The sequence below is a fragment of the Acanthopagrus latus genome, chromosome 6, assembly GCF_904848185.1.
Source record: "Acanthopagrus latus isolate v.2019 chromosome 6, fAcaLat1.1, whole genome shotgun sequence".
Lineage (NCBI taxonomy): Eukaryota > Metazoa > Chordata > Actinopteri > Spariformes > Sparidae > Acanthopagrus > Acanthopagrus latus.
This window is the reverse complement of record NC_051044.1, coordinates 7,128,416-7,139,712: the sequence shown is the minus strand read 5'-3', so window position 1 is coordinate 7,139,712 and position 11,297 is coordinate 7,128,416. Positions and strand designations below refer to the sequence as shown.

General features: G+C 41.8%; 2 protein-coding genes across 2 annotated transcripts; both read right to left on the bottom strand.

Moving 5' to 3' along the window:
* Positions 1-683: 683 nt before the first annotated feature.
* Positions 684-3,469, bottom strand: LOC119020402 (guanylin-like). The gene is made up of 3 exons (XM_037099680.1): positions 3,307-3,469; positions 2,694-2,880; positions 684-1,067 (listed from the first exon to the last, which is right to left on the bottom strand). Exons 1-3 carry the CDS (start codon positions 3,376-3,378, stop codon positions 997-999), a joined length of 330 nt encoding a protein of 109 aa, XP_036955575.1. The 5' UTR covers positions 3,379-3,469; the 3' UTR covers positions 684-996.
* A 5,186-nt stretch (positions 3,470-8,655) lies between these two features.
* si:ch211-220m17.5 (guanylin family protein) lies at positions 8,656-9,665 on the bottom strand. The gene is made up of 3 exons (XM_037099701.1): positions 9,504-9,665; positions 9,181-9,373; positions 8,656-9,068 (listed from the first exon to the last, which is right to left on the bottom strand). Exons 1-3 carry the CDS (start codon positions 9,576-9,578, stop codon positions 9,010-9,012), a joined length of 327 nt encoding a protein of 108 aa, XP_036955596.1. The 5' UTR covers positions 9,579-9,665; the 3' UTR covers positions 8,656-9,009.
* Between the last annotated feature and the right edge of the window lie 1,632 nt (positions 9,666-11,297).

Here is an 11,297-nt window from a genome sequence, read left to right as displayed (position 1 = left end):
GGGAAAACACACATCAGCCTTCAAGGCTTAGTCCAACTATTTTTTGAGGTTGATTACTTTCATTAGCTAAGTCCATTAACTGTTCCATTAAACTCCCATTAGAGTGTATAGATCAACAAATCAAAAACAATGCAGGCAGCAGAGCAGCATAAATGACTGTTAATAGGAGTTCCCGTAATGACTTATGCTACCTGATGGCTGTGAAGCACAGGGTCTGAAAAGCAGGTCACTGGCGTCATTCCACATTGATGCCTGATGTCAGTGATGTCCATTACCGATTGCTGTTACATGGATTAACTGCTCTAGTTGGCTCTCCTGACGGGCTGACTTTTATTTGAATTCTGGATGTTGATTCACATGTGCTACTGTGATTTGTCTGTATAATAGCCATGTGTTATTTCAATTATAACAACACATCTCAATTTTGTAATGACAAAGTATAGATAGAAAAAATATATATTGATAGATCTTTAAAACCGCATTAGCTGTGCGTATACAGATCACTTGTCAGTTTTGCAGCCCCCCAAAAACTGAGTGATTCTCATCTGTGAAATAATGGAGACTAATAAGACTAATGCCAGTAGCTTCTCCCTTTAAATGTGTACGTGTGTGTGTGTGTGTGTGTGTGTGTGCATTTGTGCGTATAAAGGACCATTTTCTAAAAGTTAAAAACGGCTTCCAAGGACGCAAAGAAAACCTTTTTTTATTATCAAGAAGCTGCAACACACTCAATAAATTAAAACTTCAACATGAAAGCAAAGTAATATTCAAACATTTTTTTTTTGTTTGTTTACATTATGGTACTAATTAACAGTGTCGACCAAAACTTCTAAAAATATTGAACGACTGAGCCTTGAGACCTGTTGGGCCTGGTTGCTGGGTGACAGTTGGCATGTTGCTGGTGTCCATGGATGCCTTATACATAGAGATGTGAAAGAACTACAGAGGATGAGCCCCCCCCTCAAAATGTGTTTGTGTGTCTGGCAGATGGCAGTCTCAGTCCCGACACCCAAAGCAGGCGGGGTTGGCACATATTTCACAAGGATCCGTAGACGTCATGATATCCACTGTAACAAGCAAGAAAAAGGAGGAAACATAAATATTCATCTGACCCAAAAGATGTTCTTTGCACCACCCGAGGGTGAGCTTTTCAGGTTCATGAAACACTTGATGTAACGGGGTCCGTATCCATATCTGTCTTAACACAGCAACAAGGGTGCAGCCTGCGTCTAACTAGCTTAAATGGTCCCTGAAGACTATTTGCAAAGCTTTCAAAAGGCCGCTTGTCAGGCATTATCATTCTAGAGCTACTTCATGGTGCAGCAGTTGCAGGATGTGCAATAAGACATTGTGTAAACAGTGAGCTCAATGGCCTGAAGACTGAGGAAAATATTAAGGGTTGTTATGTGTTGGGTTGGTCCTTTCATAGGATCTCTTAATAAAAAACACAGAGTATTGCCAGCCATATCTCTTAATGTGAGACACCACATGAACGCCAAAGAGCCGTTGTTCTTCTGCAAAGACAAGACTCTTTTCTTTTTGTTTTCTATCTTCGGTTCTGCAGTATTATTTTGCCAATTGGTCACAAGCACAACTTTTCATCCATGCCACACCCTCTGAAAGATGCTGTTCAAAGATCAGTAGTATTCTCACAATTATATATAGATCAGAGAATACAAACGATGGCGGCTTGGGATCAACGCACCTTAATCATACCTGCAAACCTCCTGTTTTTTTCAGTGAGCCCTGCCAGTTTCCTCCCGAGGTCACAACTCTCCCGTATTTCTCCCAATTAACAACAAATATTTTAGTTATCATGACCTGTTTCTGGCACGCTATAGTATGACGTCTGCTGTACTATTGCAACACAGAGAAATAGATGAGAGAGAGAGAAATACTCAAGCAAATTTAATGTCAGTCATCATCGTGAGGCTGACAAACACAGGGCAGCTGCACGAATACACTCAAAAAGGGGCAAAATAAACTGCTTGATAATGGTTTATGCCAGAGGAGGGCACTTATCCTGCATTGTTAAAATTATTTAACATACAAATGCCGTTGCTTTATACTTATTATTTTGTTGTCTTTATCCTTTAAGAGTCACCAAGAGGCAGGAAAATAAGTCTTTGAAGCTTGAAAGTTTCAGGGTCACGACCCCCGGACATGGACGCAGGAACTACAAGTGCACAATGTTTCAACGCACACATGTGTGCATAACACATGCCGAATTTACAAAAAGGCCCGAATTATTAAGAATTTGTCATAGACAGTGATTCAGTAAGTTCATAAAGTTTCTCCTAACTCAACAATTCACAAAATCAAGTGATTTTACAAGGATGTCTGGTGAATTTCTCTCCCTCTTCGTCTCCCTGCTGTCGATGCTTCAGTTTGCTGTCTGCTGCAGTGCAAAATGTCCTCAAATATTGTAAATGTCATTAGTAAGCATCAGATATGAGTTACCCTGGTCCTTCAATTCAATAACAAAAACCATAACTGTCCAGCTACGTTAATAATGATGTCGTTATACAGACTGGCCCCTCAGCACCCATCAACTGTGACTGCCTGCTCTGGTGTCAAAATCCTCCCTGTCTTAGTGGTCTCAAGGTCTCAAGTATGACTATAATATGTAGGTGCAAAAACAAAGCCGATGCCCTTATATTCCACATGTTATTTCCTTATTTGCTCCGTATTACCTAGTTTGGAGAAAGTGATGCCCGCTCCCTTCTCTTGACACACGGGCAGAAAGATCTGCGGCAGCAGAGGGTCAGCGCAAACAGCCGCCACGCTCGTCTCGGCGAGGTGAGGGTTAACGCTGTCGTCCAAGTCCATCAGCAACATCAACTGCTTCACTGCCTCCAAGGGGAAGCTCCTGTCGCCAACCTGGGGAGGAAGAGACCGAGAAGAACTCAGTGACATTATTAAAACCTTCCAAGTGCAGGTGCTTTGAATTGAGAGTGAGTGCTCTGTCTGGGTCATGTAATGGGGTTGATAATAGGTGCAAGGGCTGAAACTACCTTAATGTATTTTCTGTTTTTGAAATAGAGGAGAGGACAGGATTGCCACTTTAGATGTGGTTTCAGAGGGTTGAAAGAACATGACTGGACTAAATAATTGGTGTTTGAACGCTTCTGCAAATCACTCTTCTGCCATTAAACAGGCGTGACCACATTCGGGGTCTCAAAAAAAAGGAGAAATGCTGCAAGTATTTCTAAGACGCGTTCAGAGAACCCAAAGTGCCGAGTGAAAGGAAAAACAAGATAAGCAGCCGGACTGATAAGGATTTGTCAACAAAATTTCCATACTCACTTTAACCTGCACTCCTGCAGCTCCTCTGCACACACACAGCACCAAAACGAGGACAACGCCGAGCACTCTCATTTTCAGTTGATGCAAGATCTTTTTCTCAGTTTAGAAGTGAGTTTTCTGTCTTCTGTGGACTCTGCGTATCTGCTCTGCCTCTTATAAGGTGTCTGGACAGATTAGTGAGTCATTTATTAACAAAGGCAACTGGCAGGGTGAGGAGGGAGTAAAGGTACTCACTGGTCAAAGATAACCTGAGAGCTACGTACTCGAAATGTTAAGATCCCCTTTTTTTTTTCAAAAATTTATAACCATGATATATTAAATTTGCTCATAACCTCTCTCTCTCTGTTGTTTTTCCTCCGTCAGCACCATATTTCATTATTGTCTCTGGGTTTCATTCCAATGCATTTGATGCCTTAATGCCACCTAATAAATCTCAGCCCGCGTCTCTCTCTGCCACAGATGTACGTCACGGAGCTGTCTGATAAGGAAGCGACAACACACGTACACAGCCGATCCATGTAGGTCACTCGTCTTCATGGCTGCAGATGATGATGTTTCCCACATGCAAATGTTAACTTGACTTGATTGGTGACACATTTGGAAATAGGGGAAAAAAAAAAAAGTTTTCCCATGAACAAGAAAAGCTGAAACACTTGGGAATCACGCCATTCCCATGAAAGCTGCTCAGTGGTGTTTTGAAGCCAAACAAGCTTGACTTCTTGACCTTGAAAGCTGGCTAACTTCCAGTCTAGTGTTCCGGCTAACCTGAATGGGGATAAAATAATGTAATTGTGCAGGTCTTCTCGACTTTCCAAATGTTACCAGACTGAATGGCTCACGTTACGACAGTGAAAGGAGCCATTTCGCTGGGGGATTGACGCTCAAAAGAGTTCATCCACCATTTTAGAGACGCTTCTTTTCACAACAGGTCTGCCGTTGTCGTCTCCTCTGTTTCAACTGTCTCTGGCACGTCCGTGGCGTGAAATGTCAGTGACAATTACAATACAATTTAACACTTCACAGATGGGCTGCCTCTCGTGTGGGATGTAGGAATGGGGTTGGTAGGCAATCTTCAGCGGGTTGACACACATTTAAAAACCATGTGTGGACCTGCTAATTTTGATGGAAAAGCAGTATAAATCACCTTTATTGAGAAGGTCAGTGACCAAGACCCGATCGGTCAAAGTCCAACACAGCCTGGTCTTGAAATAAAATCCAGAGTCCTCTTTTTAACGAAAAATTCACTCAAATTATTCAGAATCCATCAATGACAGGATTTGAGTTTATATATTTTTATTACTGAAGACACTTCCAATAATAGTCAAATGTGACCAACATAAACCAACAAGGCGACCTGAGAGGGGAGTTCTCTACAGGAGAACAAGCAGCCGCTTCACCTGCTGGTCCCAGACCTGTGTTCTGCAGCACAGAGGGAACTGAGGGTTCTGTCACCTGCAGCACCTTTACACTCTGAATGTACAAGTGTCAGTAAACAAACAACGCTTTGATGTTTGTGTGTGAAACTGTTTGAACTTTGATCTTTGAAAGTCTGGGGCCGTGGAAAGGTGACAGTACACCTGTACGAGAAAGTTCTGCCTGATATCAATCAGCACTCTGTGTGTGTGTGTGTGTGTGTGTGTCTGTAACTGACTCTGTGACTGTGATTTTAACTTCCGGTAATGACCCAAAGACAATCTTTGTACCTGAGTGGGGTGTACAGCTTCCATGGAAATATGACGTGAAGACAATTGAAGACAATTTTCCCCTTTTTTTCTAACGTTGGGGTCACATGTTGGGAAAAGTCATATAATTTCAAGTTGAAAAAAACAACATTTAAGGTGATTTCTCCGCAGTTAAACACAGTTTCAGATCACTTTTGACCCGACGTGTATTAAAAAAACAACTGTTTCCCCAAAAACCTTAGAGTTAGTGAGCAGGAGCAACTTTTTTTGAAATCTGTGAAATCCTCGAGGCCATTGTGAGTCACAGTTTGGAGCTTCACCATTAACAATTAATCGTTGTCTGACTGCGTGAACTCAGAGACATTATTCCAGAAGTCACATCAAAGTCACACAAAATCAACCAATTTCAGGCAGGTTTCAGTCCGCTGAAGATAAAAGAGAATACCAAAGCTTTTCATAACTTTGAGACAAACTTTGTTCTTTCTTATTTGAAACATACTACAGCCACAATATAAATATGAAACCAGAAATGTGCAGTATAATAACAGAGACCCAGCTTGTCTACTGATTTAAATCACACACACACACACACACGTACATGTACACACAATTAGCTGTTAATGAAAAACTGTGAAGTCAATAGACAAGTATTGTTTAACAAAAATCTATCGATTCTCAATTGTTCCGTCTAATAAGCGTTACGTAACTCGTGGCTGTAATACGGAGGTCCAGGAGGAAATTTACTTTAAAAACTTGATCTCAGTGAAGTTTTAAGTTCATGTAGAAACTTTAAACTGAGCTTGTCTTGGGGGAAAATGAAGAAAAAGAAATGTCTGTTCAATGCCAGCCAGACAGTGAGCGATACCACATTAAAATTTGAACAAGCCGGTGTAGGTATTGGAAAACCGGAATGAGAGGACTGCTTGCAGTCCTGTTCCCAAAGTAGACAATTAAAGGAGGCGAAGGACACAAATCTGATTCTCAGTCGTTAATAGAAAGATCCTTGATTCTTCTGGCACACAGAAGGGGAAACTAATCCCCCCTGCATGCTAAAAAAAATCTATGTGAGGAGAAGAGATATTCCATCTGATGAAATGAGGCAAAAAGACCAGATTTCGCAGACGAACATCTTCAGACAGATGAATTATCACTCATGCGTGGAGACGTATTGTACACATGCTAAGCCATTAAATAGTAAAATACAAGAAGGATGCAAGGAACAGGATGTGAGCTCGCCTGTTTTGTGTTAAATTTCAGGTTCGTAACTGAACGAGAAAGAGTTGGATAATGTCGATGGGAGTTTGCTATGACAACAATCACCAGCCAAGCGTCGCCTGTTGAATAGTCGGTTTGAGAAGGCACGACAGGAGTGTAGGTGTTGAAATGTGACTCACCGCATTTTATGGTGTGCTCATTTTATTCATTTAGTTCACTTTTAATGACACAGGGAAAGTTGACTGAGCATACCTGATTTTTTTTTTTGACAAACCTCTTTTAAAAGGTTTAGCAGAAGCAGGCTGACTCACGTAATTGAACAGATAGAAGGACATTTGTACAGGCTCACTGAAAGCAGTCAGAGTAAGTAGGAAGTGTTTTGACATTTAGATGATGGTGCAGATTATTAAGTGAGACCGCTGCACCAACAGCAAAGGCAGTTTCTATATGAGACTTCTTCTGTGGATCCAGCAGCAGAAATTAGATTTATGATAATTTATCAACAAGGGCTTTGCGGATAAATGGCACCAGTGGTCATTATGTGAACTTTATCATATAGAAGGATGTGTAGTAGATGTGGTGCAGTTATGAAAGATGGTGTCCAGAAGCGTCAGAGTGGAGGAGGGAGCGTTCTGATACACTGTGAGAAAACCTCAGAACCACAGCTTCAACAATCCTCTTTCTCCAGCTGAGGGAAGCTGGAATTGGATTTTTTTTTTTTTGAAGAGAAGAGAGAGAAACACTAAGTCACTTTTGTATCATATTCTTTTATTTTATTTTGGGATATATAAATATTTGAAGTCAAAGGAAACAACATCCCTCCTAGTGAACCAACAACACAGGACAAAAAGTGAGTTCATTAATTCACTTCATCTTAAATAGAGACATGAGAGTAGATTTTAATGGTACCAGGCTGCCAGCTTGGGGGTTGATACCGCTCACATTTAAACCAATACCAGTAACAGTGCCTGGAATTTCGTATTCAGTTGTAAAAAAAAGTCATCAGATGGAGAGGAGGAAGCTGTTCAAAGACCAGGAAGCAGCTGGAAAAATTGTGGACACCTGGACTAAAATGAGGTATTGAATATAAAAAAAAATATATAAATGAATATCAAGAGGAACGTTCATAACAGGCAGAAGTGGGCAGCAAAACAGCAGTGCTGCATCTTGTCTGCTTAACCCAAAGAGGAAGGAGAAACACCTGCATTGTCTGTTATGTTCCCTGTGAATATCAAACTATTACTCCCATACTAAGGTGTTGGGCTAGTGGCTGAGTTTTGGCAAATGCTTGTAAAAATGCTACCAAGATGGTGAGAAACTTATCCAATAACGAATAATCTCTCTCTCTCTATGAAGTTACTGGAAAGAAATTTGGTGCAGAATCGATTCCACGTGTCTCGATACTCTGTTGTGCCGATGTCGTTTGGTCGGTACCCTTAAAAGTACAGAGTTTAGGATCTCGAGTCAGAATCTGCGTGCTCTGCATTTCCGTACACAGAACAGCGATTGCTCTCCACACGGACTGTTGTGTGATCTTATCACCTCAGATATACTGTTTGCACACTTCATTACATTAATTATCTGCCCTCAGGCATCAAGGCTGTATATTATAGGTGCCGGAGAATGATTGCATGGAGTCTCCTGGCACCCTGCACTGACAGTATATCTGCATAATGAGGTAGTTTCGCTGAGTCAGATAAGATGCATCACATGAATTATTCACAACGCGGACCACGGTACATATACTGTACGTTTATTTGAAGCAGAATGAAAACAGACGGTGAAGAGGCAGCTGCTCAGAGGGAACAATCACTCTTACCGATGCAGCGTGTCGTCACCGGACGGGACGCGGACCAACAACGTTCTCGGATGAGTTAAGACTAAAGACAGTGAAGTAATCAGTGATGCAAAATAACACAGCACAGTTGCAGTATTTGTGAGTGTTTAAATAATATTGGAAGTGCCTGAAAGCTCCTGTTGCTTTGTATAATACTGTTAAACTTCAAAACCAAAGGATTTAAACAGTGTGGCTCAAAATACTGATAATATAGAGGACTGACACCCTTTGCATCTTTTTACCTACTTTCAGCTCATTGTTTTGATTTGTGCAAAGTTTCCTCTCCCATCAACCCCTGTGGGTGGATATTTTTGCAATCTGTCCACCAACGAACCACAGGAAGAAAAAGAAGTTAGCGACAAGCTCATGAAGAAAGAAAACGGAGATAAAAGTTCTGTAAATATACTTTTACACAGACACGACTCCAAATGAATGCCTATATTGCTGCTCCGTACTGGCCAAATATGAATCAAGGCAGCTTGAAACAAGAACACCTTTTTCCACAACTGGGAATAATCTGCAAAGATATGGATCAAAGACCACAAGGGAAACACAAGATCTATCAATGAACGCTTTTTATTCAAAACAATGTTAATAAAAAAAGAAAAATGGCACAAAACTTTTCTTTTAAATACGTATACAAAGCTTGGCAAGATATAAATGTAACAAATGATCTGAATTTGGAAAAAAAACCTGTATGATAGAGAGCTGTCAGCGGCAAAATAAAGTAAAAAGTAACAGTTTGCAAATAAAAACATACCTCAGTCTGTCTGATTTTTTTTTTCAAATTACGGCCTATTTTTGATGTCTTAAAACTTGTTTGTGCTCACTGACCAGAGTCAGGGAACATATTGTCGAACAGTTGCAGGAAAACATTTTTAGAAAATTCCCTGAAATAGCTTTGAGGGGGAGGAAAGAAATCACAAGTCTTTAAGCTAGGCGAGATGTTTGTGGCGTGCTGGGGTTCGTTTAGCAGCCGGTGCAGGCAGCGAAGGCGCAGATCTCACAGACGTCCAGGGGAACCATGGCTGAAACAAACACAGGACGCAGGAAGACATTAGCTAAACTGTTGAATCACCCGTGCTTCGGTCTTCGTGACCTGGTATTTACACTTCCAGCACTGTTCATAGATGGTCTTACCTAGTCTGGCGAGGGATGCAGATGCTCCTCTCAGCTTGCAGAGGGGCAGGAACTCCTGTGGGAGCATGGGGTCGGCGCAGGAGGACACGGTGCTCGCCCTGAGACGGGGGTTCTGCTGTCCAGTCGCAAGGTGGCTCTCCGTCAGCTCCTGGAGCCTCTTGACGGCTTCCAGCGAGAAAGTCAATCCATTCTCCTGGAAAGAAAAGGCAGATGTTGGATTTAAAGATGCAAAAAATAATGCTGGTTTGTATTTTATAGCTAGATCATCTCTGAACTCCTTCTTCTCAGAAGCCTCGCCATGAAGACGTCAGTGCTGCGCTCACCTCAACCTGCACGGCCTCAGAGGTCCAGCCGAGGGCCAGGACGAGGACAGCGACGGTAATGAGAGTAGCCTTCATGGTGACAGTCGTTGGTCGTTGCAGCGTCTTTGCCTGGTTGCTGTGGATGTGCTCAGCAGGTGCTTAGCTCAGCGTCTGCTTTCCCTCTGTCCACATGCCTCCTTTTAAACCATCCTGCCCCGCAGCTCGGGGGTCACGTGACCACAGGTGCTGCGAATGGGAGCATGGGTTAATGAGTAGTGATGAAGGGTTTTTTTTTACAGGGTGGTAAAAGGGGATTCATAAATCCTTCTTTGACCTCATCACCTGCCTGATTATTTTTATGGATCCCTGGCTCCCTTGGCTTGTCTGTCTTGAAGAATTGATCATACCTCATGTTGTGGGTTAAACAGTTACCCAGTTGCTCCGCTGATGACGAAGAAGCCACACCAGCCCCTAGTTAGAAAGCTCTGTCATGCACACCTATGCAAATAATTGAACTTTTGTCTGTCTGGATCATGATCATATTGTGTTTAGAATATAATCCAATGTTTTTATTTGTAAATCCACAGTGTATCTAATTTCCAGACAAAAATAGCTCAGTACACTTATTAGACAACTGTCAAATTCATACTGAAAACAAAGCATGTCAACAGAGTTACTCCTAACTGTGGCTGCCATTAGCTTGTAAGCTCAGTTAACAGTGCAGCTAGCGATATGGACAGGGAGCTTGGGGCACAGGGGAAAATTGGTGTTGGTTGACCTGGACCTGCTGGAACTTGCTAGTTAGCGAGCTTACTTCAGTAGATATCTGTAATACCACACATATATATCATAACGTCAAATAATCTTCACATTCTGTTGATCATTTGAGTAACTTATTGAACATTTTTCTAGCTATAATTCTTACATATTGCACCTTGAAGTGACATTTTGCCACACATTATGGTAATTACATCTGTTCCGTTAGTTCTTAAAGGGTTTCTGGCCCGGGACTGAAAGACCTAAATGGCCCACATCTGGATGGTTGGGAGTCCCTGACCTTAGAAATAGCATTTCATGGAGATAAATGGGATTTGTTTTCAGATCATGTTCAAGAAAAAAACAACTTATATTCATTGTTCCTTTATACTCTTTTCCGAAGCTGCAACATTTCCTAGAGCACATAACACCTTACAAAAAAAAGACACATTTGCATATATAATTTCCTGCCAGATATTTTAATTGTCTTGCCAGTCTTACAGTCTCATGAGTGATAGACCCATCTGCATCTCACTAGGCTACAACAAACCATTAAGTCGACATGCAAATGTTTTTTTCATCCCATGTGAGTTGCCTGAGGAGCTCTCGTTAGCGGGTGGTGTGGAGGAATCAGATGGTATTTACTGAACGCTGGTGTACACTGTTTCTGCGTCCGCTGCAGACAAAGACAAAAGCTCAGTTTTCTTTATGTAGCCCTCGGTCCCATCAGATCCAAATGAATTACTGTTAACAAACGTGAGTTGTATTACGAGAATAAGAAAGGACAGGGCATTACTGCAGGCTGCAAATGAAATGAATGAATACCTATAGCTGCATTTTTCTCTCGAGGATAATGAGTTTGCCTTTCAGGTAAAAAACACACACACATAGACACGTCTGCTGCTTTGTGACCTTCCAGTAATGGTGTGACTACCTAACCAACATGGCTCTCAAGGACAGCAGGAGGCTGTGGAGAAATCAATTGACTTCGCTTATGAATGGCACCGACCATGAGCCCACACGCACAGTAGTGTGATGTTGCAGACCAGCAACACATCT

What these genes read in the sequence shown, in the direction of transcription:
- LOC119020402 (XM_037099680.1), bottom strand. Translation starts at nt 3,378, where the DNA reads ATGAGAGTGCTCGGCGTTGTCCTCGTTTTGGTGCTGTGTGTGTGCAGA. An exon ending in CTGCAGGAGTGCAGGTTAAA is followed by an intron (nt 2,881 to 3,306) that starts GTGAGTATGGAA and finishes CTTCCTCCCCAG; the next exon opens with GTTGGCGACAGGAGCTTCCC. An exon ending in CATCACTTTCTCCAAACTAG is followed by an intron (nt 1,068 to 2,693) that starts GTAATACGGAGC and finishes TGCTTGTTACAG; the next exon opens with TGGATATCATGACGTCTACG.
- si:ch211-220m17.5 (XM_037099701.1), bottom strand. Translation starts at nt 9,578, where the DNA reads ATGAAGGCTACTCTCATTACCGTCGCTGTCCTCGTCCTGGCCCTCGGC. An exon ending in CTGAGGCCGTGCAGGTTGAG is followed by an intron (nt 9,374 to 9,503) that starts GTGAGCGCAGCA and finishes TTTTCTTTCCAG; the next exon opens with GAGAATGGATTGACTTTCTC. An exon ending in TGCATCCCTCGCCAGACTAG is followed by an intron (nt 9,069 to 9,180) that starts GTAAGACCATCT and finishes TGTTTGTTTCAG; the next exon opens with CCATGGTTCCCCTGGACGTC.